Source organism: Eutrigla gurnardus (genome assembly GCF_963514095.1).
Source record: "Eutrigla gurnardus genome assembly, chromosome: 14".
Classification (NCBI taxonomy): Eukaryota; Metazoa; Chordata; class Actinopteri; order Perciformes; family Triglidae; genus Eutrigla; species Eutrigla gurnardus.
Window position 1 is genome coordinate 5,647,682 of NC_139937.1, and position 26,300 is coordinate 5,673,981.

The 26,300-nt window shown below is 42.6% G+C and overlaps 1 protein-coding gene across 1 annotated transcript; it reads right to left on the minus strand.

Annotated features, from left to right (window-relative positions):
• Positions 1 to 26,159, minus strand: osbpl3b (oxysterol binding protein-like 3b). The gene is made up of 23 exons (XM_084026175.1): positions 26,023 to 26,159; positions 15,270 to 15,415; positions 12,538 to 12,654; positions 11,936 to 11,989; positions 11,486 to 11,599; positions 11,075 to 11,239; positions 10,763 to 10,886; positions 9,892 to 9,995; positions 9,462 to 9,554; positions 9,227 to 9,386; positions 8,348 to 8,478; positions 7,659 to 7,760; positions 6,402 to 6,536; positions 5,693 to 5,786; positions 5,359 to 5,603; positions 3,529 to 3,666; positions 3,363 to 3,426; positions 3,166 to 3,244; positions 2,888 to 3,032; positions 1,801 to 1,945; positions 1,578 to 1,704; positions 1,015 to 1,137; positions 1 to 857 (listed from the first exon to the last, which is right to left on the minus strand). Exons 2-23 carry the CDS (start codon positions 15,360 to 15,362, stop codon positions 761 to 763), a joined length of 2,649 nt encoding a protein of 882 aa, XP_083882301.1. The 5' UTR covers positions 15,363 to 15,415; positions 26,023 to 26,159; the 3' UTR covers positions 1 to 760.
• Positions 26,160 to 26,300: the final 141 nt, after the last annotated feature.

Genomic DNA, 26,300 nt, shown 5'->3' on the forward strand with positions numbered 1-26,300 from the left:
AAAGCATCTCAGATTTAATTCGAGGCCATGGAGCATAGTTTTAGTCACTTTTCTTCCCACAGCCCAGGGTCCTGGTGGACAACGGTGCAATGGACAGAGTGAAAAACGGATGCTACTGCTGCTCAGAGTTGCACAATCATCCACACAGTCATAGCAAAAAGCAAGAATTATTGTGATGCGTCAGAAAGAAACGTTGAGTAAGGATTTAAAGATCTGAACAATTCTTGTTTGGTCCTTACAAAACATAAAAAAATGTCTCACAGATGACATACAAATAAATTAAACAATATGACCACAACAAATAAGGCATCAGGCAGGTGCTGAATAAATATTGGATGTGTACACTTGATCACTGGAGTATCAAGGCTAGTTTATCTCAGAGGTAGAGAATGTCCATCATAAGACGACAGCTATGTGACCAGTTGATCAATACATTTTAAGCTTGAGTATAAAGGATGACACGTCATGTCATCCTTTATACCAAGCCGTTTTCCTTTTCTCAGTTTAGGTGGTACAGTGTAACATATCAGGTGAAAATATGGGCAAACTTTGCCTACAAGTATCAACATTCTCATAATATGTTTGCATAAACATGTTCACACAATTTACATAAGCACTTGCAATTAAGGCGATCACTTTGATGAACTGTAATGAAGACGACCAGCATGTGGATGGTAAGACTGTGGATACAGACATCACCAGAAGCCCAGCCTGGATCACAGTAGAGGCTGTGCGGGTTGAAATGTGTGTGACTGGCGGTTCACCACAGCATAGGAAACTCTATCTGGGTGAAGCCTGGGTCCTTCCTCAGCTCCCAGTAGGTGTTGTTGCTCACCCAGGTCTCATCCTTCGACTTCCTGAGGAGGCAGGAGAAGAGCGCGTTGAAACTGAAATTCTGGCACAAGCTACTGTTACAGTGACGTGCTGCATATAAAACTATGACTGTAAGAAGACTCACTTTCCCATCGATGACTTTCTCAGTGATAAATGAACCAGCGATAATATTCAGGTTACCTGAAGAATTTCGGCTGATGTGTCACGTTGTTCTCTTCCAGGACTCTCCGTCTTTCTCTCTGCAGCTGTTCAATCCTCTGCTTCTGCTCCTCTGCAGCCTCCGAGTTCCCCTCCTCCAGCAGTCTGCCACGCAGACACATTCATTATGCATATGAATATATCTACACGGTAAAACATTAATTTGTAACATTAAAATTTAATATGGGGGGGGGGGGGGGGGGGGGCAGTCAGATAACCTAATATGGATAAACAGGCAAATATGAAGAACTAGATGTGGTGTCATTTGTTCCTTTGATGGGAAAGTGCTTCTTCTTTCTGTGGCGCCTTTATGTTTACTTCACAGACTTGTGTTCGCTAAAATTAGTTTGATCAACCCAAAAGTGTCTGCACTATTTTTAACATGACCTTTGATGTGCCTATTTTTGTGCTATTTTGATCATACAGTAGTGGTTGGTTGAGTGTTTTTTTAAGACAGCATGTCGTGAGGATGTGATGAAGATCTACACGTAAAAGATATCAGATGATATGATGATGATTCTCTGTCAGAAATCTGTTTCTCACACCTTTGGTCCACACGTAGTCTGGTGTCCGTCGGCGGTAGCAGCGGTTTCAGGGATGGGTCCAGCTCGTTCAGTTCAACAGCAAACTTGGTGAAACCATAGTACTGCTCAAGGGCTACAGGCATTACATCTAAATTGCACACAAATGACATCCACTACATCAGATGCTGTCATAAGGAGACAAAAAGGGCATTCCGTGCATTCTCATGAAAGAATCTCGTCATACTTGCTCTCCACACGCATTTGGCTGTGGGCGGGTCTCCACAGAAAATTGCTTCCTGCCATTTCCCAAAGAGTCTGCGGACCACCTTCCCTTTATTATCCATGATGGCTCCCTCCACCTCGTTCACACTGGAATTCCAGTATTTGGCCTGTGAAAAGAATTCACAGGTGGAGAAGAACACGTTGTTACGTTGCCAGTGAGCATGAATGGACAATGCAGGGATCACGATCATGTCCTCTCGCAGGCAGCAGATGTTGCTGTGATGTGAAACCGCCCCTCGTCCCAGCTGTGTGTTGGGCTGCTGCGTTTAATGGGAGATGAAGACGCATAATGAGCTCTGACATGTCGACTTGCTATCCTGCTCAGCTTCAGGAGGTCTTTCAAATGGGCACACGCTAAAGCAATTAACCTTCTCCTTGCAGTAAAGGCTTCCATACATCAAACGCTGGTAACATGGAGGGGCTGTTGGTGCCATGCAGGTGAAGAGCACCCTCTGTGTAGAAGGTCTACTACACCATTTACTTTGCCCGTGGGAGACTTATGGATGTCGGATAATGCCTCTTTTTCCAAGCGTAGGTTCATTAGATCAAAACCCCCTGGGGTTCACAGAGGCATGACTACCAACACAAGCAGAGAGGGAGTGGGAACAAAAAGAGTGCTACAGCATGAATGCCCTTGAATAAACTTTATTCCAATATTGTGGCCAATATTTACCACTATATTGAACTATATTAGATATGCTTGACTGGAAGTGTGACATCAATCAAAGTCCTTTAATTGCAATTGCAATTGCATTGCGTTTGAGAGGCACTACACACATAAATCTGTTTCGCAGCACCTTGCAGGGAGCAATAATTCAGCCTTGAGTGTCACATTTTCAAAATTAAGAATTTAAAGTCTTGTTTAGCCCTCCCTGTTGGTAGAATACGGAATCGTTATTTAATTTTTTAACAGTCGCTGTGTGAAAGGCCCCGCCTGTGTCATCAAAAAGTGAATGTTGCATCAGAAAAGGTTGTTAGCAGTGCTAATGGGGGTCATGGGGCCCCGCATACAGCTGCTGAACTTTTCCATCTTTTCATGTTCGCCTCACCTTAACAAAGGTGATCTTGCACTGACAAATATCACTGCTGGAGTTTCTGATGGAGATCTCCCCATAGTGCTCGATCCAGCGCTGTCCACTGAGAATGTTGTGGATGCAGGATGTCACCTTGTTCCACTCGTAGTGGTCTCCACAGCTAGAAAAAAGGGATTAAAAGAAACATTCATTTTAATTGGACACTTCTTATTTCACATGGCCATTGATTTGTACAGTCTGTGCGTGTTTTGGATCCGTCCAGTCATGAAGAAAATGTTGCAGACGATCCTCACCCTGGCAGGGTTACGTGAGTGGTACCAACAGGAACAATCTCCATTGATTTCCCCCAGAACTTGTTCTTACACCTCACATCTACAAAATCAATCAGAACAAAGCAATTGTACACATTAACAACATTGGACAACCAGCCGCTAACCACAATCTTTACAGACAGTGATAATGGATGAGAGTAATTTGTATTCACCCCTACCTTGCCAGAAGATGAAGTTTTTAGACTCTGCGTGGCAAGCTGAGATCGGTGGGTGATGGCTGACCTGGGAAAAAAAAATCGGGGTTTATTAAATTAAATCAATGAAGTGCATTATTATTAGACAACTGTGATGGTCGATGGCACATAAGTTGGGATGCACGGATACCTGCTCTGCAACGAATCGGAAGCCTTTATCTGGCCGGTCACATTCATACGTCTCCCCGAGGAGGGGGTTGAAAGGCTTTCCCCCCGTTCTGTAGAAGCTGGATGCATAGCCTGATACAACAAACGTAGCTATGTATACCTGCACAAAGAGAAACCAATACATCCATTTGACATTCATTATGTATGTGGCACGTTTGTCCTAAAGGCATGTTTTCTACACCTCCCATATGAAAGTATTCAACCAACAAACTCAATCTAAAGTCAGTTGATGCAAACGCGAGCAAAAGTAGAACACTGAAAGTGGCAGAATCGTGTCATCTTCCTGCTGGAAATCTGCAGACAGAGATTAGGAGGAATAACTGCCAGCAACAAGTAATTGGTCAATTCTGGCTCCTAAAAATGTGCTCGATAGTCACTTACAGGAAAAAATTGCCAAATTGTACGTAGCCGTCCAATTAGTGAGCTGTTGAGAGCAAACACAGACTTTTGGTGCCTTTGCTCAAATTGCACTCTGATGCCAACAGAAACGGATTCATTCTGCTGTATGAACCTCAGTCTGGGCAGTTTTTGCTGAACCCCGTCACCAATGGCAACCCAGAGAAAGTGTTATATGCATGAGCTTATAGGTTTTACTCTTCATTTGAACAGAGGTGAGCAGACAGCTAAGACCAGCAGCACTGAGAGGGCAGATAACCATTTAATAATTAGTTTTGTCGTGTAACACTAGCTTTTTTTTTCAGTTGTCTCTTAGCAAAATACTGAGTGAATTTAAGTTAGGCTTTTATTGTGAAAAGACAAACCAGAAGGAGTGAATCTGTAATCTGCAAGTTGAAAATGTGGAAAATGATGAGTTGCCGCCTTGGTTGGCACTACAGTGTTTTTATTTGATCAAGTATAGGTGCAATTTATAACCCTTTAGCTGGGCAGCAGTAACTCGAGTGCAATGCATCTTGGTACATGTAGGCACTGCTGGCAGCTTTCTCGTCAATATAACAGGCATTTAGGAGTTTTTGTTTCAGTTGACTACATTAACCACCAACACTGACTGGACAAAGGTGCATTTTCCCTTTAAATTTGCCTCTGCTGTAATTATCAGATTATTCCTACATCAGGCTGCTGTACAATGTTTAATATTGATTGCCTTTTCTGGCTTCTGACGTTGTAATTAAAGAATAGTTTGATTGATTTGGGAAATATGCCAATTAGCTTTCCTCGTGATTGGCTTAGCCTAGGGAATCAGCATGCCACTATTCTATTCAATGTTTATAAAATCTGTTTGTGAACAGATTAAAGAAATAAGATAATAAGAACATGTTAATAAGTCAGTTTTAGAGGTGCTGATAATTGGATTTTTCGCCCTCTGGAGAAAGATAGGCTAGCTGTCTCCCGAAGGCCTATTTTCAGTCTTAATGCTAAGCAAAGCTAATTTTTTCTCGGCTCCGGCTTCATTAACTGATAGATACAGATCATCTCATCCAACTGTCTGCAAGAAAGTGAATATGCCCTTTTCACAAAATGTCAGCGTATTACTTTAATAAAGTAACAACACCAAGAACGTTTGTTTCTTTTCATGAGAACCCTTAAAATACTAGTTTCTGATTTATGATAGACATATCAGTCACACCAGTCATAACAGAACTTTTTCTGCTCCGGGATGTGATAACTTTTCCACCAATTCTAGGAGCCAAACCCCTTTAAATCTCTGAAAACTGAGTCATTTCGTAACACACTTTTAACACAGAGGAGGCCAGTTAAGTGCTGCAAGCAAACATGAGATCTGAGCAAAAAAATATTGTGCCCACACACTCAAACTGTGAATTTGCCGTCTCACCATACGTTCAAAGGGGTCCTGTGTGCTGGCAGCCCTGTCGAGCAGCTCGCTGTACTCCAGCTCCTCACACAGTCTCTGCAGGGTGTTGAGCGGCTCGTTCAGTTGCACAGGCATCGCCACTTTGGACAGGTCTTTGCCGATGTTGTTCCTGAGGATGTTCCACAGGCTGATGGTGCTGTTGTTGGGGCTGGGCGAGGGCAGGCAGGCTCTGCGCTGACAAAGGACAGTGCCTTCTTCCACAGGTCCTGTTGTGTGGGGAATGTCATACGGGAATGGTTAAATGAGACCTAGCCGATGGTATCTGTCCCAGAGTTCTCTGTCCCATATCGTTTACCTGAGTTTGGTCTCTCACTTTCCATCCCGTTGCTGAAGTTGTCCATTGAAATGTTGTCACTAACATCACTATTGTATGAGTCATCCTCTGATACCTAAGAAAACATGTCAAATGTGAGATGATGGACACATTTAAATACACCTTGCAGGAAGTGACTGGTCTCCTTCAACCTCCTGTCGTGTGCAGAACATCTTCTGCATTAGAAATGAATGGACCTGGTGACTAATCTACACCTTGACTCGCTGTATTTTTAGATGAAAGTAATTAACTTCCATTTTCACATAGCTTCTGCTCCAGCTGTGATGTGATCTGGCATGCTGCATGAACACTGAAGGAAGTGAGGGCTGATTTGTTTCATGACACGCATCAAAACACTTTGCTTTCAGGCGTCGGTAAGTTAAAAGCCCAATTTCTCTCTTAGCAATAGAACCGCACTGGATTGTCACAATGAGCTTAAATGTTTAATACATTTCGCAGACAGAATGGATGAAATGACATGTGATAATAAATAAAGAACCTCTGGGGGTAATTTTGTTTGGACTCGTCTGTCTGGATTCATTTCTTATCTCAATTTGTCTCATCAAACAAATAACATGACATGAGATAACATTAACAATAATTATAATTCCATTACGCAGCAATAACTGTCAGTTTATGAGACTGGCTGATTCTGAGCTGCTAATGGTAACAGCTTAGCTCTCACATGTACCTCATTTTCAGAAGAACTTGCAGACAGCAAAACTTCCTGTGCATCGAAGAACTCAGACAAAGACTCTGTGATTGAAGCTCTGCTCTCATTGGACACTTGGTGCACGAGGGGACGGGACTCGTCGACATCCTGTTTCTAGGAGACACAGTTTTCACAGCTATAATTAAGAGCAAGAAAAGGGCAACGCCATCATAGTCAGGGGGCGGCGATCACAGGCTAATTCAGAATACAATCACAATGTGTGGTAATGAAAGCATCACAACACACACAAAATTTGACATGCAATATATTGTAAGACAGTCACCCACTCCCACATAGTACACTATATTTATTCATTTCATTATGAAACAGTTTCATAAAAGCTTACAGATATTCATAGACAACTGATTGTCTTTCGTTTTTCTCGTTTGACCAAATTATGAACTTCTAGAAATTGCAACACTTCAGAATTAAAATTTGTATAAAGGAAGGATCAGTTTCACAATTGAGAATATATTGTATCCTATTTCTTGAGACTGTATGACAATATATTAGTGTATTAATTATAAAGAGCCAGGCAGAAGTGCAAGTGTGCAACAAGTGTGCAACAAGTGTGCACACCCACCGACTGTCTGACAAGGTGTTAAAAAGATGCACATTCAAAATTAACCAAAAGCACGCATATAATTATTCTGAAAACAAATCAAAACACGTAACCAATTAGACAAGAAGTCCTTTTCCACAGTGAGCCCTCCATCCTTTGTAATTGCTGAAGCTGAATAATTAGTCCGCAGATAATTAGCCCGCAGATTGTGTTCAAAAGAAATTTACCCAGGGACACGCTTAAACAGATCAGCTCACACTCTCTGGTCAGCAAATCAGATTAAGAGTGCAAAGAGCTTCCTGTAGGAGATGATAATGACAGGTGCGGTCTTCCCCTGAGCCGTGTGACGTGAGAAACAAGACCACAGGACTCAGAGGAAGCACAAATAATGGAAATTCAACCTACTTCAGGTGGCCGTGTTCCCTGAAAAGTTTGCAGTGAAGAAAATTATGTTCACTTTTTTTTTTTTTTATAGTCACTGTCATTATAAAAGGAAGGCGGTGCGGAGGAGAGCAATATTTGTTCAATCTCGATGAGAAGAAAAAGGACAGCTCATTCATTCTGTGGCAAAGTCAAGACTGCGTGGGATGAAAATAAAGACAGAGATAATAAAAAATCATCATGACGGTGGGGAGGGGGTAAAGGGAGTAGAGTCACTGCATTCCCGCACCCACCTGTGCAGGGGCAGGGAGATTTATTAGTGTGGGCTCTACGATGTGGGACTCGGCATGAATCTTGCACAGGCGCTCTCTCAGCTCAGAGTTCTGGGCTAAAGCCTGGAAAAATGTAAACATTGTTTATAGCACACACCCGACCAATACTTCCTTGAATACTAAATGCTGAAATGAATACTTTGCTTAAGCTCTAAACATGCCTTTACTAGAGAGACGTGCATGTCTTATTGCTGCAGACATCAGACAGGAAGCCGCGGGAGTCCAACCTACATTCCTCACCCCATTACCGACTATGTGAGGTGGAGTAGGTAGCAGCCAACATCCAGCAGGGTATTTACAGACAGAGAAATGTGTTGGCGTGGAGAGCGCAGAACTTCTGATGTGGCAAAAGAAGTCAGCGTGATAATGGCCGCGTAACCGCAGAAGAGAAAATAAAAAAAGGCCTCTGGGTGGGAGGCAGCAGCCAAAGGAAACATGACTGTTGAAGATGGTCATGTTGAGGTGGGCAGACATCACACCGGCAGCTAGTAATCCCTCTAAGAGGTTCAACAATGTGTCACGCCTGACAAGTGGTGTGGGAGGACACGGCTTCTGAGAGGCGTTTAACAGTCTAAAAGAAAGTATGACAGCTAACCTACATCTACAGGCTGACCACAGCTCTTCATCTGTGTGTGTTTTACTTCACGTACCGTTGCCAGTGTGTTCTTCAAACCGACAACCTGCGGCGAGGTCGGGGGGATGGTGTCGTGGTCCACACATTGTTTTAATCGCTCCCTCTCAGATGTCAGTGAACTCAGGGCCGTTTTCATGGTCGCTTGCACTGCAGCAACAAGAGGAAAAGGAGGGGGAGAGCTTAAACCGCAGAGCAATGCAGGTACAGTCAGATATCCAGTGGCGGTCTATCACACCACGCTTTTAATAAAGTGGAACAAAGTGTGAAATTCTCATTATCTCCCATCGCTCTGCAGCCAGCAATCTTTGCTTTACGTTCATCATTTAACCATGCACTTCTTAACAGGTGCCGGGGGAGCCGCATTAGGGAGAAGCGCTGGCGATATCAATGCATCGTTGTATTAAATTAAGCCCATCCGTCGCTTCATTATTTTGAATGTGCACAAACGTGGTAATTGAAATGCCGAATGGACAGCCGCTGTACCCCGAGGAAAACCTTTTTTTTTTTTTTACAGAAAAAGTGGGAATTGTGATGGCATTATGTAAAACATAAATCATTCTCATTATGTCAAGCATCAGGTAGCCGGATATAAATTTAAATGAGGAATGGAAGAATCCTGATTGAGACCCGTATTTTGCCAAGCTTTGTGCTTTAGATCATGTAAACTTCTCATTAAGCAACAATTAACAGCTGGTGGTTGCTCCATTGTCACATCCATCTGTTATAAACAAAAACACCATGTCAGTCATATCTTACATGCAAATAAGGCAGTAGGCAGACAGATTCATGTGCACTGTGGAGCTTTTCTCAGTTTGTAAAAAAAAATCAAACAATCTAGAGTTCTAGAGTCGTAGAAATCTTAATTAAATTGCCCAGCACATAATATTTGACTCACAGTTGGTGGCAACGCGACAGAAGTCCTCCTGCAGCTTGGCCACATCGAAAGGGGAATCCAGGGATTGGGTCTCGGCCTTGTCGTTGGCGAGTGCGGCGGTGGAGAGGTTGGGATTCGAGGCATGGAGGCGGACCGAGCCGGAGGAGATGCAGCTGGGTACCTACGGAAGAGCAAACAGAGCTTGGAGGAGCTCGTACAAAAAAATATGAAACATGATCCCATTTGATATGTCTACCTGCAGAGTTGTTTTGACGTCTTTGTTGTAGTTTTTAGTGCGCCACTTCCTTGGTAGTCTCTTTTCCTTTTTGGGGCTGTCAAACGTAGATGCCTAGTGAACAAAGGGATGAGACGCTGACGGTCGAGACAGAGAGGAGACTTTTTCTTCTTTTAAGAGGAATTTGGAAAGAAATGTTTCATTGGTGACAGCGAGGTTGCAATGTGTTCTATATTTAGGAGCAAATTGTATGAGGGCATTAAAAAATATTGCTGAAGAGAAATGATAAAAGATGAAACAAGACAAGATACTTTGCATAATATTCTGAGTCATCTAGTATTTTGGATGTGAATAATTTGTGTGGTTTATGTAGATTACACAGTTTCTCAGATTTAATCATGAAGCTGCTGTGCATCTACGGGTGAAAGGAATCAGGAGTAGAGATGCTGACCTGCAGGGTTTGGATGGATGGAGCAGAATAGGTACGGTGCAGGACTTCCATACTCTGTAGCAGGTGGTTCAGCTCCAGCAGGTAAGCCTCACAGACCAGCAAGTCTGTTGGGAGTTGGGAAAAGATTTTAAATGGGAGAAGAAGGTCAGGAGGTGGGAAGGGAGTACAAACAGGAGCAGGGCACACACACTTGCATGTACTGGTTTGGTCCATCAGACTGTAAACCATCCGAAACCTACCATCCACAAAGTCAGGGATGAAGACTTTGATGTTCGTGGGAACAAAGTGAAAACGTGAAAACTCACTTCACTTGCTGACAAAAAGTTCCATTAGCAAAGTAGGTGTGGGGGGGGGGGGGGGGGGGGGGGGGGGGGGGGCTTATATAGATAATGTAGGCCGCTTTCTCTCTTCAACCCTGGTGTAGTGAGTGTTTCAGAAGAGGAAGTGGCGTGAATAGATAATTGTAGTATGTGAATAATACGTAAAACAACTAAATAAGTGACAATCCTCCCCACACTGAGTGGGTTTGTTGTGTACACGCCCAAGATTTCTTTAGAAAATCATAACTTTCCACTTAATAACTGGGGGAAATGTTGACAGGACACAGAATGGGAAGACTATTGAATGAAAACTGAGACAAACGCTGCTAATCATCAGTGTGTAACACAACAACAACAACAACAACAACAACAACAACACCATTACCATGCCAGTCCTATCTTGCTTGCAAATAGGACAGCAGGCAGACAGATTTATGATACAAAGTGCAGTATTTGACAAATGAAAAACCTGGAGTCAGCCAAATCAGATCTTTACATGAACGATGCACGAAAGATACGAAACATCACAAGGGACGGCCTTCCTGTCTCACCTTTGGAGCAGCGGTCCATGTCGTCGGAGGACTGGAGCCAGGCAGCTACTTTGGCTTGGCTGTTGCAGCTTAAAGGGAAGGCTCCTGCAGAATGAACGGTGGACTGCCTTCGTATAGACATGCACTGCAAGAGCAAACAGATGCAAAGGTCAATCCAATAACAATTTGCTTCCTTTCCAATTCTTCAATACAACTTCAGTAAATATTGTAGATGAAATAATGACATTCATGAGTAGAAGCAGAGCAGGCAGCGTTTAGTGAGTTTCTATCAGACCACGTGGTTTTCAGTATGTGCTGTGTGCGCAGGTATACCTTTCTGATGGAGGCACTCTCTGCCATGCTCGGGGAGTTGGGGGAGGGGTAGTGGGGATAGTAGAAGGACTTCTCAATAGGGCACATGGCAATCTCATTTTGCCGATAGAGTCGATGGTGACGCAGCTTGGAAACCCATTCATCAAACAGCTCCTCTGACTTAATCTGCAGAGCAGATACCACAATCAGAAATCAACACAAGGGCAAGGAGGTTAGAGGAGGAGTGAAGGTGGAAAAACACACACAGGTACTGTATTTCTCTCTCACCCATATAAGGGACATATTTAAAGTAATTTCAAATGAGAATCTGTTCTAGGCATCAAAAGGGAATAATCCGAAATAATCCATGTTTTACATCACTACCTGTAAATCTGTAGGGAATGCTTCACGCTCATTAGCCTTGTGCTTTACCTTCAGGTGATAGATGTTTTCCTCAGCGTCAAGATCGATGCACTTGGCTTTCTTCTTAATGGCCATGACAGAGAGACCCACGTCAATGCAGCCATGCAGTTTCCCTTTCTCAATCTGCGAGGCAACGTCAACACACCTTGTTAGGAATATGTTGGACTGCAGTTCATAACAATGCAACAGGATGCTGACCACAGCCATCCACATCCTCCCATCGGCCCTGGCAGCCCTGTGCAAGCAGAGCCTCTGCATGGCTGGTTTATAATTAAGTGAAATTGGCAGGCAAAATGCACTGTGTGATTCCTATCAACGACAATGAGGTTGTGGGGGAATGAGGGCCTCTTGTATCCATGGGCACAGATGGATATTGTGGAAAAGACAGCCAGCAGCACAACAAGACACAAAGTGTCCTCTGTAATCTTCTGTAACTGGCTAGGGGGCTTTTGTACTCACATCAGCACTGCACTTGCTATACTTCAGGATGCCCTTGTCCAGGAAGAAGTATCTCTGTAGGGAGACGGAAGGACAATCAGCAAATGAGAGGCAGCCGAGATAATGTGCAACATCCCCTGAGAGCAAATCTGAAGTCACTGTTCTGACGCTGTGATCATGACGGAGTCTCGTTAATTTATGTTGTTGTCGTCTTGCATCTCGTCTGCCTTTACTCTTCCCCCACACTCCAGTCTGTAAATGTGACTCTTTGTGCTGCATTGAAAGCACAAAGACCTGAAAAAGCCAGTCAATGCTAAACGTATACAGCGCTATCAACCAACAGGCCATCAGCTAATGCAGCCAGGTAGTATCATCCCAGTGAAAGCCTTTAGACAGAGCGTGAACAGCCACTGATCACACGTGACTCCCCCGCGGGTGGAATCATGTACCGCATAAGATCATTCAATTAGTTTAAAACACAGTTGAGTCATGTCAGCACATGTTTCGGGAAAGGGAACTTTGCCGACTGGGAAATGGAAGTGACTTTCAGCAGAAATACGTCATTAAGTCTAAGTGTGAGACAGCGTGGGTCATATAAGGACCTTGCAGCCGATTGGTTATACCTTGTGCCAGCCTTTCATGGGCCACTTTCTCCTCTTGAGCATGAAGCCCTCCTGTTTCTGGGGCTCCAGGACGTTGCTGAAGCCTCCGCGCAGGCCCTCCACGATTTCCCAGCTGTCCTGTGGGCACAGATATGAGAACTCTGACGTTTATGGAGAGACGTTAGCAGCTTGTGTGCATGAATGCAGGTCACATTTGCAGTCATGTTTGTAATATAAAACTCAAGAGACATCCACACAAGAGAGTCCAGGTCTTACAAAACGATTCTTGAAATGTAGAGTCAGTTTGTCAGTGGGAGGCTGTAGGAGATGAGAGTTTCAGAATTCATCACTATGAGATTTATAGAGCTTTACGCACTACTTTAACCTCATGGTCCCATTTAAAATATTATCTTACCTGTCTAATCTCAGCTCTTCACAATAATAATTTCCTGAGATTAGAACGCTCAAACTTAATCCCCCCTGAAAATGAAGAGATTAAGGTGATATTTCATCATAGACTAATCCAGACAGCTCATGTACTTCGGCGGTGATAATTCCAGGAAGGCAGCATAAACAGTACAAACAGAGGGTTTGGAAAACATCTTTGTGGATATTGTATTGTGGTATTTGTGGTTTATACCACTTTAATGTTATATTTTTTCGTGCTACTTAGCTTGTAAATTTTTTTTTATAAAAGTAATCCCTTATGATGTCATTGGGGTTATCTTGTCAATCACACAATCATTAGAAAAATGATTTTCAGCAGTGACCAAGAAAAAATCTGGCACCATCGTGGAACATGGAAGGTCAAATAAAATACACTATTGACTTGTACTGAGGGAAAACCCATATGGGGAAACACAATTCAGAACATCCTCTGCTGCTTCAATGTTGAACATGTTATCATGTTTTGTCCTTGCCGTTTGACAGTGTAGAAACAGGTTGCCATAGAGGGGGTTTCTTATGCAATAAAGATGCCCTGCTGGAATCAAACCCGGGAACATTGTGGTTCAAAAGGTTAGTATCTTAACTACAAACCATTGCTTTTTTTCTTTTTAAACCTGTCTTTTGTGAGTCTCCCATCTTACAGGAAGTGCAATGCTGAATTGCTGGTGAGCACAAATGCGAATCATTCCAATTCAAGCTCACCAAACATGATGCGTTTGCTACTTTTCGGTTTTTCATCATCGTAAATGTAATATTATTTGTGTACCGTTGCAGGAATGAAATGAATGCTGATAACGCAGTATTTTAGGATGATATCTTAAACTTTGTAAAGGGTCCCGCGTGGGATTAAAACTCAAGCACAAATGAAGTTCACACCCCAGCTCCCCACAGGCACTCTGGGTTCTTGGCAGAGGTTGGAGGTGACTCTGTGTTTGTTATCTCAGTGTGTCCCTGAATGTTCTAGTGTATAACAGCTCTGGCTAAACAAACTGTATCAGTCAGAGGAGCGGACTGCTGGAGGTGAGGCCGTCTAAAATAAACGCTTGTTTCTGTCGGGGGGTGGGGGTGGGCAGGGGAGAGGGTGTGGCTTGTGGGCATGAGCGCTTGTCACAGCTCCCACTGACACACTCACACAGTGAGTCATTGTCCCACACTGCTGCCTGGGCATTTTCTTCAAGGTCGAGAGATTCCTTCAGAGATAACTGACATGTCTGGTTTCAGGGGATAACTCGGGCATAGGAACATTATAAACTATGAATCCAAACTTGTCCATGCTGCAGCTGTAAGACGGTTGTCCCAAAACTACAACATGGCATTATACCTATCATGCATAAACATCTAAATCTAAAACCATAGCATGGAATTTATGGATATTTGCTCTCTTGCTCGAGATTTACGGCCTGAAGACGGCTAGCTTAGCTTAGCACAAAGACAGGAAACGTGAGGAGACAGCTGCTAGCCCAACTATGACCAATAGTAAAAAATGTTGTAATCCAAGGAATAGTCAGAAAACATGATGTTTTTATACTTGGATGGATGTATTTCCAGTCTTGATGCTAAGCTATGCTATCATTTCCTGGCTCCAGCTTCATTACCACACAGATATGAGAGTGCTACCAATTCTTTGCACCTTTTTTTTGTTGTTGCCAGAAACGGAAGACTATTATATATAAAAGCATATTTGCAAAATGTTGAAACGTAATTTCTTTTTATCGTGTAGTTCAATCAATTAGTTCAAAGCAAATAGAACTTATATTTTTTATTATATTATAATGTTTTCTGGTGGTCCTGCGGGCAAGACTGGAGTGAGCCTTTATTACGTTCATTTCCAAACAGAAAAGCTGCTGCGGGTAATTAAAAATGTATGCTGGTGCCTATGTCTGCTGCCTGCAGATAAACAGGGTTTTTTCTCATGCCATCTTCACTCATTTGTGTGTGAGAGAACTACACCTTTGATAAAATCGCTGCAAATGAGCATTTTAGTAATTGCAACAGACCCTTTGAAGAAAATGATTAGACTGAGGAATTTTTTAAGTTGGCAGCATTTTGTGCTTGCTGTTGAAGATATCACATGCAAAGAGAGGCTCAGACAAGGCCGTCTCCTTGCATTATCTGAGAAAACCCCAGGGCCCGTTAGCAAAAGTTTGGCCGGTCAAGGCATTTACTGTCAGGTCGTTCTCCTCCCACGACACAGAGATCCCTGAGGATGGGGAGTTGTTTTTCTTTTGCAATACACAAACTGTCAAGAAAAAAAAAAGGGGGTTTTTAATTCAGACTTTTCAAGTTGTAGCACTGTTGTGCGTTACCTGTCGGCTATCGAGTTTGGATGAGGAGCTGCTGTTGCTGCGTGACATGGATATCTTCTGCGACATGGCTGAACTGCGCTCCTCCGAGTCCATCTCGCTGCACGCCGGCCAGCGCAGGCTAAGACCGGAGCACCGGGAACATTCCTCTACAAAGAGCAGATGGAGTGGAGATGGGGGTCAGCAGGGGAAGGGTGGAGGAAGAGAGGGGGGGGGGGGGGGGATGGCTTTAAGAGGCAAGCCCTTTAAAAGCCTTTTAGCTGTGTCTCACTGAAAAATGCATTAGGTTATTTAGAGCGATTAGTTCTTCCATCCTCACGTAACGGGATATGAGATGTAATGAGAAAAACCTGCACAGAAGAATTCACAACATAAGCGAACAGATTTGACGGATAAGACTGGAGGACGTAAATTGGTCGACAAAGAGATGAGACTGCAGGTTTGAATAATTCATATCTTACCATTACAGGGAGTGATGGATTGTCAGCATTTAAGGATCACATGAATCTAAAAGACCCACTAGGACTAAGTGCATAAGTGTGGAAGACGTAGTCTGATTAAAAATAAAAGAAGCAATACTGCAACGTATTGAATGTTCCTCCAAATGTTTATTTAAGGAAAATTACAAATTATAATCAGCTAAATGTACTTTTTTTTTACTTGAAGATGTCACCTAATGCTAATACTGCAATATTCTATTCAGACTATACAATTATTTGATTAGTTGTACAAATATACATAGTTATAATAATTACATTAATATGTACTACTAAGACTACAAAGTATCTACAGGAATGAGATAAATGTAGTGGAGCAAAATATTCAACAGTGTTTTTCACCCACAGATATTTATTATTCTACTGAGTTACCGGCTCTTTGCTAGGTGGGATTTCATCCCGGGGTTCAGCATTTCATTAGCTGATCTCGATCACAGTCCGGTGGTCAGGAATCAGCGTCATAATGTAAAATCATCGCTCCAACAGTGTGAAGCTAACTGGGCCTCTTTAGGATATGAAAACGCTCAGTCAACTGCCGTGCTCTTCACACGTCCTCATCAACATTATGTGCCTGGTCTACCACATCAGCACATGGAGCCACATTTTGCTAATGCACTGTGAGCAGCAGTATGTCACAGTATGGAACGCTGATAAACACGCAGGCGTGAGGCGTAAATCAAGTTGGCCCACGTGGGAAGAAGCAGCAGGTCATCGGTTTAGCTTTACTGAGGATTCACAGATCTACTTAGTTTGTGATGTTAAAACACCATGTGTGAGATCCTGTCGAGGAGATCAGCATGATGTAGTTTGGTCTGAAGTTTCTTTTTACACAAAGTCGTGTCCGTGTTTTTTCCACCATAGTTTTGGTTACAGCTAAATGAGAATATACATGCTCAAGTATTCATTGGGCGATATGTTTAGTAAACATTACAATATTATTTAATCAAAGTGATATTTGGTGTAGGATCACAACTAATGATTATTTTAGTCAAGTCTTTTATAATTTAATATATGGAATCATTAAAAACGTGAAAAGTTGATGACAAAACAAGCAATTTGCTTGAAAGAAAAGAAGAAGATATTATAAGGTGCATCATATAAATCAACAACTTCTCAGATATTTGAAATCGTTTGGATTGGACATCATCATTTGTGATCATATATTATCAAGATTGCTCACATTGTACGATGTTGAAACACCCTTTTACATGGCAACTGAGCAAACTCTGTATGTTGATGAACACAAGATTTTTCCATTCCGCCACTGAGAACTATGAGATGATCACATAATCAATGTCTCCTGCCGGCTCACGCTGAATGAGACAAGCCACGTGTTGACAACCACTTTGAAGAAGCAGCGGCGTTTAATTACATTACCTTCACTGCAGCTGCAAGCCTTGTTCTGCATAATGGACACAACCATCGGTCATGTGAAACCACCGTTGCTCCGTCTGTGGACCGTCTGTGGACCGCAGATCTACAGACCGATCAGTTCACACCGACAGAGCTCCCAAAACGCAGGCACAGGAACCCAGAGGTGGGACACAATAAGAGGCCCCGAACCACAGACCAGCACTCCATCCATCCATCATCCATCCATCATCCATCCATCCATCATCCATCCATCATCCATCCATCCATCCATCATCCATCCATCCATCCATCCACCCACCCATCATCATCCATCCATCCATCCATCCATCCATCCATCCATCCATCTGTCCATCCATCCACCCATCATCATCCATCCATCCACCCATCCATCCATCCATCCATCCATCCATCCATCCATCCATCCATCCACCCATCCATCCATCCATCCATCATCATCCACCCATCCATCATCCATCCATCCATCCATCCATCCATCATCCATCCATCCATCCATCATCCATCCATCCATCATCCATCCATCCATCCATCCATCCATCCATCCATCCATCCATCCATCCATCCATCCATCCATCCATCCATCCATCCATCCATCCATCTCCACTTCCTCTCCATCACCTATGATTTATTCATCCACTTTCCACTGATCACACCAGCTTTGTCCAGCTCCTTCACACAGTCACCGCTCAGGCCAACCTTTCATCCGACATAACAGCAACACTTCTCAGACTTTCATGGAGGCGACAGCGGTATTAGACATCCCTGCTCCAGTAATTACCCTTTCCCAGTGAAGAGCACGTGCTCTTTGATGGCAATGAAGAAATGCTGTAAGGGACTGCAACAAAACTGCATTAGATCACAGAGGATCAGTGGGTTGGGGTTACTGTCAGTATGGATTTTTAGTTCACGTCACAGTTGTTGTTGTTCTTCACAGACAGAGAAACCCAAAGGAAACAGATATGAGAATATGAGGTGGGGAAATCCATGTGTGCATATACACAAATATCTACAAACCTGGTCATGATCAAATAAAAATGGCAATAAAGAATATAGGGCTGTCTTTTGCTGCGCACCAACTGCTGACGCTGTATTTGAACAATTCTTTTGTCATAAAGATGGTACTGACCTTTATAAAGAATTACTGTGATTCATGTATCCCATTAAATCTTCCAGGTAGTATGGAGGAAAAATATATATATATATACATATACAGTACATATACATATAATTATGTATCTCGTCAGATTCCCTCTGTATTCCAGTAAAGCTGTGACACCCTAACTGAACTTATACGTGCACTCAAGCACATTATTACTGGCAAGTTCACAGGCCAAGCTGTAATCTATGTAATATAAACGCAGATGTTGTTTTCCCAGTGTCTCTAACACAAAAGGATAAACAAGTTACGTGGAGAGGTGACAGTTATGAATATTTCAGTGCAGCGTGGGCGGATGGAACCCGCAACTGTTCTATAATGAGGAAGCCAGCGTAACTCTTGGAGGAGAAAAGATGTGCAACTAGCAGGAGCTTCAAACTCATGCTGGCTGTGCTGCGTGTCTCACCTAGAAGAATCATCGTCTTATCAGAGAACCTCCATCTGACCCCCAGACTGAAGCAACAAGACTGAAAATGAATTGGTTTTGCTCTGACACCACCAGCTGGTCAACTTTTTTAATTATCCAAATACTTTGGTTAATGACCATCCATCCATCCAATATCAGTAACCACAGTCAGGGTCGCGGGGGCGAAGGGTAAGGAACACCATAAACAGGTTGCCAGACTATCACAGGACACAGACAACCATTCACACTCAAATTCACACCTATGGGTAATTTCTCATCAATTCACCTAACATGCATGTCTTTGGACTGTGGGAGGAAGCCGAAGTTCCCAGTGAAAACCCAGGCTGACACGGGGAAGGTGCAAACTCCACACCAAAGGCCGGCTCGAACCCAGGATCAAACCTGGACCACTGGTAGGCGACAGTGCTAACCACTACACCATCATGCCGCCTGGTTTACGACCAAACACACTGTAACACAACATTACAATTAATTTAGTGTTTTGCAGTAATTTTAACAAATGTTAGCATGCCAGCACGCTAAACTAAGACGACGACCAGGGTAAATATTCAACCCACTAAACATCAGCATGCTAACATGGTCATTGTGAGCATGTAGCCATGCTAATGCTAGCATTTAGCTCATAGCACCACTGTGTCAGAATGCAGCCTCACAGAGCGAGTCTGCAGTCTGTTTTGTCTTTTAGTAGATAGTATGCATTAGTAGAGCAGACAGGAAATGAGAGGAGACTAATGGGACATGGCAACCATCATTTGTTATCTATACTGTCAGAAAATAGTGAAAAATACACTTGCTCCTTTCTTCATTTCTTGTTGTCTAACTGACACTCAACAAAGACATACGCATCGTCAGCATCATCAAACATCACACAACACATATGAGAGTAGTGAATACAATAGAGACTCTGAAACCAATGAATATTAGATCGTTTTCCCGTTTTTAAATTATCATAATCATATCAGATGTACATCATGCAGCAAAGATCTCCAGGTGGACTCACTAGTAACATGGCCTTCCAGGATGCTTAACAGCAGGCGTTTCCTTATCAAAATACAGCACATAATTCCAACATATAATGAGTAAAACTAATATTGTCCAGTTGGACAAATTCACTAAATATGTCTTCAGGTGCTTGACAATATTTGCCTTTCAAAGCTCATATTTTTACTGCGTTCCAGGCAACAAATCCTTGGTTATAGATCTGGATGAAGTCATAGATGGCTTAATGTCCTTTTAGGCTGCACTAACTAGATTGACAGAAGCTGAAAGCCCTCCATTTCATTCTGTAGTTCATGTTGCAGATGTTCCTCTCTCCGTCCACTGTCTCCAGTCTGCCAAAGGGCTGCCAAGCCTAACAGGCTTTCATGCATCATTAGGACGTGACTCACCAGAATAAACATCTAATGGCTGAACAGTGTGGCTTTCTTTAGGATATAGACTCACGTTTGCAAGAATTGATATGACACACTGATGCTCCGCTGTTACTGTTGGGTTGGGATGGACCATATAACACACTGTTCAGAAATATGAAGTGGAAGAAGTCAAATGTATTTTAGGAAAGACACTGTGAGAGTTCAGTAATGGTAGTGAGAGAGAGTGCCTAAAGCTGATCTAGAGGCATGGGAATATAGATAGACTATTTACTTTTACTAAGCAGATAAGGTGATATTTAGATAACCTTTAAATGAATAAAGATTTGAATAATCTTTCAAATAACATTTCATCTGCAAAACTCACTAGCTGAGAGAGATGGAATATTCCTATTGTGTTTCATTAGAGTAAATGATTTGCTGTTCTTGAACTACGTGTAATTTCATTTCCTTCTGTGTGACGGCTGGTTTAATGAAACAGAAGAAAATTGATGTTGATATAAAATAGCACCAAAAGGCAAAAGCTGCTCGAAGCTTCTCTCCGTCCTTTTCAGCTCCGGATTATTCAGCGTAAACTTGACAAAACAAATGGCCTCTGCATTCATGAAAACACCTAACATGGTAACCACCTTATCTCTGCGGCCCACGAGGCGTTCTCTGACAGGTCGTTCCTCCCAATACAAAGCTCTTTAGTCACAAAGCAAACTGGTACCTGGGGAGGTGGGTCATTCACTCTACCTTTCCTCCAATGAGGGATCCATCCATAAACACAAATCAGAACCTAAGCCCTTGCTTAATTTGTATTGCCTTTAATCTTCCTCCACAGGACATACTCATTAGATGAACAACCTTTTCTGAGAGCTGCTACTCACCAAAGCAGACACACAAGGCTCTCGTTTGCCACGTCTAAATGTTATTACATTCGTGCATTACCCCGCTGGGATGATGCCACTTAGTCGTTGTTATTTCATTATGTGAAATTCAGAACAAAAGGAGTGAAGGAGGGGATGGAATCAGAAATGAGCAGTAAACAATATAATCAGGCCAGTGGCCACAGAAAATGCTGCTGTGATTTGTTACTGCAATATATCTGCTTTTTATTAGTCCATATTTCTATATTTTGAAGGCAGCAACAAGTTGATGAAATTTCTTGGAAGGAAAAAGATCAAATAAAAGATGCATAAAATTTACTGTGGTATTTAAAGTATCATAAGAGTTTGATATTTTTCAAAATAAATGCCCTTATTTGCTTTTATTGAAAAAGTAAGAGGAGAAGATTAATAGCGCTCAAGTATCATCTCCTCTAACTCTCAGCAAAAAAAAGCGATCAGGGATCCAAAATGTAAAGTTATTTCAAACTTTCAATCATTCAACTGTGAGTTTTTCATTTTCAGAAACTCATTTGAAAATGAATTATTATCCACAGTCTCCTGAATGAACACTTTCAAAGAGATGATTCATTCTCTTATCTATGGGGTCTCATCGTTTTCAACTTGCAAACTTCAAAATATGACGACACTCATGCATATATGGTAGGAAGAAAAAAACATTTAAGTCTGTTGTGTCATTCAAAACCAAAGTGATTGGAGCTTGAATCAGTTAAAGAGTCGAAGTAACGCTGAATCTGAATCTGAATCAGCTTCTTATCCAAGTTTGAAGAGCAACTAAACAGGAAACAGCCCCAGAAAGTCTCTCGTTTCCTTTCCCTGTCAAAGACTGTCATTTCAATCAGGGCAGTAATTAATTGCCATCCCCAGCCATTAATGTTCCACTGTATCCTTAAAAAGACCCAAACAGTGTAACTGGGACCAGAGTGGGAGATCTACCGGCAGAATCAGGGCACCACAGAGTGGAAGTATTCATTTCTTTAAAACAATATTCATCCAATGATAAACCAGCACACAGCAAGCCATTATAGAGAACCGAGCAGCCCACATCTCGGCTACACCTTCTCTGAAAGCTGCACACAGATTTCTAGGCAGGCCTCTGATCTGGTCAAGGCCTTGGGGTTAAAGGTCGCCATGGCCAGAAAGAGCCACTCCGAGAACCGTGCTCACACTGCTGAGCTTGAAGTGCGAACATCAGCCTTTGCTTTCTGTAATCGTACATTTTTATCGGGATGAAATGCAGTCTGAAGCCTTTTCATATTCACCCCAAGAGTGAAAATGCCTCCAGAGTTAAGGTTGTAATAACGAGAGAGCGAGAGAGAGAGGCAGATCGAGGACCCTCTTCAATGACTTCCTGCAGCAGAAACCTTCTCATTCATGTCTACTACTCTCTGCAAATGACAGGCTTTACCACACACTCTCTTTAGCATCCTGTTAATCAACCACATCCTCGACGTCCCCCGTCTCCCCTCCCTCTATCTCTATTTCTTCCTCTCGTCTGCTCCGAGCGAGGCAGAGGTCCTCTCCTTTGTTATATTCAGTGTGTGGGAGCTTGACAGCCTCGTTACTCAACACCAGCTCATTAGGACGCAGAGAATAGTCACAGCTTAGCTCAACGCTCACTGACAAAAGAGTGGGGAGAAAACATTAATAAGAAAAATGCTCTGCTCGCTCACTTGTCACATTTTCCCCCCCAAAAAAGTGAAGATGACAATGCGTGCCAATCATCCCTCTGCTCTTACTGTGTAAAAGCAGCTTCTCCACCTCTATTCTCACATGAATTGAGGTGTTGACTCAGAATAGAGGAGGATGACATTGAGGTGAACCTTGTCCCTGTTAGCATGCTGTTCCTGTCTCATAACAATGGAGAAAAAAAACAGGCCTAAAAAGAAGATATCACAAAAACTGGAAAGAACATCTGCACCGCCACAAGCAATCCCTAAGTCCTCCGAGTGCAGATATATTTAGACATCGTCTTCCATTACCTTCCATTTATGGCCAGACAGAGATAAACTGTCCGACTGAGAAGAATTAGCACATCTTGAGAGATTTACTTCATGCCTGAACTCTGGACTGGTGTATGGATGAGCTCACAGCGTGACTCCTTCTCTGTGATAGAGGGCTACGTCAGAGAAGATAGACCGGCACCACAAACACACTCAAACTGCAGCAGAAAAGCTTTTTGTGGTTTAACTTGTTGTGTTTTGGGGATAATATTTGCAACATGAGTGAAGTTGGTCTGCCTTTTCTATTTGTAGAGTTTTATTGACCTAATTAACTGCAAAGTAAAGGAAATGTATGTACTTTCACTATATGATCCTAACACTAAACGGGATTATAACTTATAAATAGTCTTTTTTTTTTTTAAATGTACTTTTCTTTTTATTAATGCAGAGTCAATGGAATCATGAAGGCCAAAGGTGACAATGCTAACATGCTCATGTCTTAGGTGGACTGACTGACTGAAGTACGTTGCCATCCCGACGGCCATGACTCTTTCATATAGTTTTTCAATGCTTCAAATAATCAGTTATGATTTAAAAGTTACGCCCACATCAGTCTAAAGGTATTAGTTCAGAGGAGCTAAGCGATAACTTCAATGTCATTCGATAAGCTGGAGATATTATTTTCAGAGCTGTAAGATGGTGAACATTTTGAATAATTCAGCCATGCAAACTCCAGAGGATTTCTAGTATGAACGGGTTCAGCCATTGTTTTAAAGTTAGTGCTGCCCTCGTTAAAATTTCATGCTGATATCTAGCAGCCTCTACCAGAGTCATGAAATCAGCCTTCCAGCTTCTTCCAGCCACTCTGATGCCTGCAGGAGGCTGAAGACAACCTGCCATTAAAGAAACATGTCAGTAATGAGATAGTCCAAGTCACTTTGACGGGGAAAAGAGCCAGACAGACAATTACGTAATATCAAGTCTGATGCAGCGGTAACACATGCCCCAGTGCACACTGGGAGTGCACATTTTTGTCTTTATTTCGTTTTTATAGTGAATGTACAATAAGCATACATTTAGTTATCGCTACTGATATTTCATTGTATAAAAAATAAGATCAAACCATGATGGAGATGGGTTTACCTTATCCAGCAAATAGCAACTGAGACACTCAATAGAGCGTTTTCTACTCAACACATTGTTTGAGATCCGGCCATTCTTGATATTTACGCCTTTGGTCTGATGATCGTACGTATTTAATGAAAGTTAAGTGAAACTCTAACACTGTTGGATTTTGTCTTCGCTATCATACCTTTTTCTAATATTCTAGCAATTACAAAATGTCTTTGAATTGAAATAACAACAGTAAGAACAGACGTGGTTCAGAAGTTCAGTTCCTCTGCTGTGTAACAGCATAACTACCTGTTTACACGTGAAACCACATAAATTATTAATGTCTACCCCTACGCAAAAAAAGGCAACACCTGCCACATGCACAAGATGCTATTTAACCATGTCCTGCATTATTCACTTCCTGTTTAATGAGTCAGAGTTACTGTATGACATATAATGCTGTGTTTTGGGGTGATAGTTTATGGGTTCAGCTCAACACTCGGGGGGAAAGCTGCAATTGCCGTGGATGTTACCTCAGGCAATGCAATGTCCCGCTACTGTTTCCTGATTCCTTTATTTCCTGCTGCTGCATTCCACAAATTCTATCGATTCCTCTCCTTCACTGTCTCACTGTTTCTGAATGCAATCACTATTTTGGGTGTGCTAGCAAGCAAAAACCTCAGGAGCTGCAAGAATGACATATTGACCAACAAACTGTCCTCGGAGCGGAGTGAACACAGCTGTGAAAGGAGAAAAAGAGAAGTGGTCCACATGCCAAATTTAACTATCTCCCAGGTGTTTATTAAAGCAGCATTTCCAAAAGCAACGTTTCCAGTGTGTTTGACTTTGTCCTTCACCATGTAAACCATAGTGAGGCAGGACGTGTGCACTCTCCAGCTTCTCCATCCCATGTCACGTCAGGCATTTTTACAGACACTCTAAATGGCCCCTATTGAGCCTCACACATGTTCCAACAGGACAAACAGAGCCAAAGCAGCCCCTGAAAAGCGTGCTCTGTTGCACTGTTGACACAGCATCCAGAAGAGCTGATATAACCTTGCGCAAGTGCTGAAATGACAGCTACTATGAGTGAACCACAGAAACAAACAACAACAGCTCTGACTCAACCAAGTGTTTTAGGATTAACACAGATACTTGACTGTAAACCCTGTATTCAGCAAAGGGATCACTGTTATTACGGTGGATTTACACCGAATTGTAATCATCTGGGAGTGTGCTAATATTCTCTTGCCTACAGACACTGTAGTGTGTGAGCCACTGAGATCCCGATTACATCTGAAAATGGATCCTATCTACGCTCAATATCACACACACACACACACACACACACACACACACACACACACACACACACACACACACACACACACACACACACACACACCTACATCCACTCAGCATGAGAGATACAGCCACTCAAACATACAGGCACATTATTCATACTGCTGCTTTGAGTTTTACAGGCAGCTTGTTACTGTTATACGTGTATTGTCTTATGTGGAAACAAAAAACATCCTCCACAACTTGACTTTACTTGTCCAAAAATTAAATAAATAAAAAAAGAGGAATTGGGCTCAGAGTTACCATGGAGACTAAAAGGATCTATTGGTGTTTATTTTATGAGTCAGGAACTAAATATCGACCGTGTGGAAACCCCAGCAGGAGAGTCCAAACCCAGCAAAGCCTTTTAAGCAATGTGATGGTAAATGTAGTTTACATTTCGGCTTGTTTCACCTTGAAGCTTCACTAAGTGAACACATTTTTACAGCTTGTGAAACTGCTGTCAAATGTTCAGTTAGAAAACAAACACGACAATGAACGTTTTAATGCACATGACTGAATACAACTGACATGATTTCCAAGACATAATTAAACTATCTAGTGAAGGACAACTTAGTTTTACTCACCAAGAGGGGGGGGGGGGGGGGGATGAAAAAACGCACTCACCTTGTCAAAGTTCCAGATGTGAATTCCAGGTGTCGAGGACAGAGATGCTGGACACGGTGGGTTTAAAAGACTCCGGATCAGAGCGTCAGACAGGCAGCTGTCTCCGGTCTGACATGCACACACACGCAGCGTCCGGCTCCCCTCTGAGGAGCATCCAGCTCCACCGCTGCATCGCCCCGCCTGACTGACTTAAGCCTCCTCCAATTAAAATGCAGGGCAGAGCTCGGCGTTACCGTAAAGGGGCGGGGTTTGTTTCATTGACAGCATCTTTTTCCGTG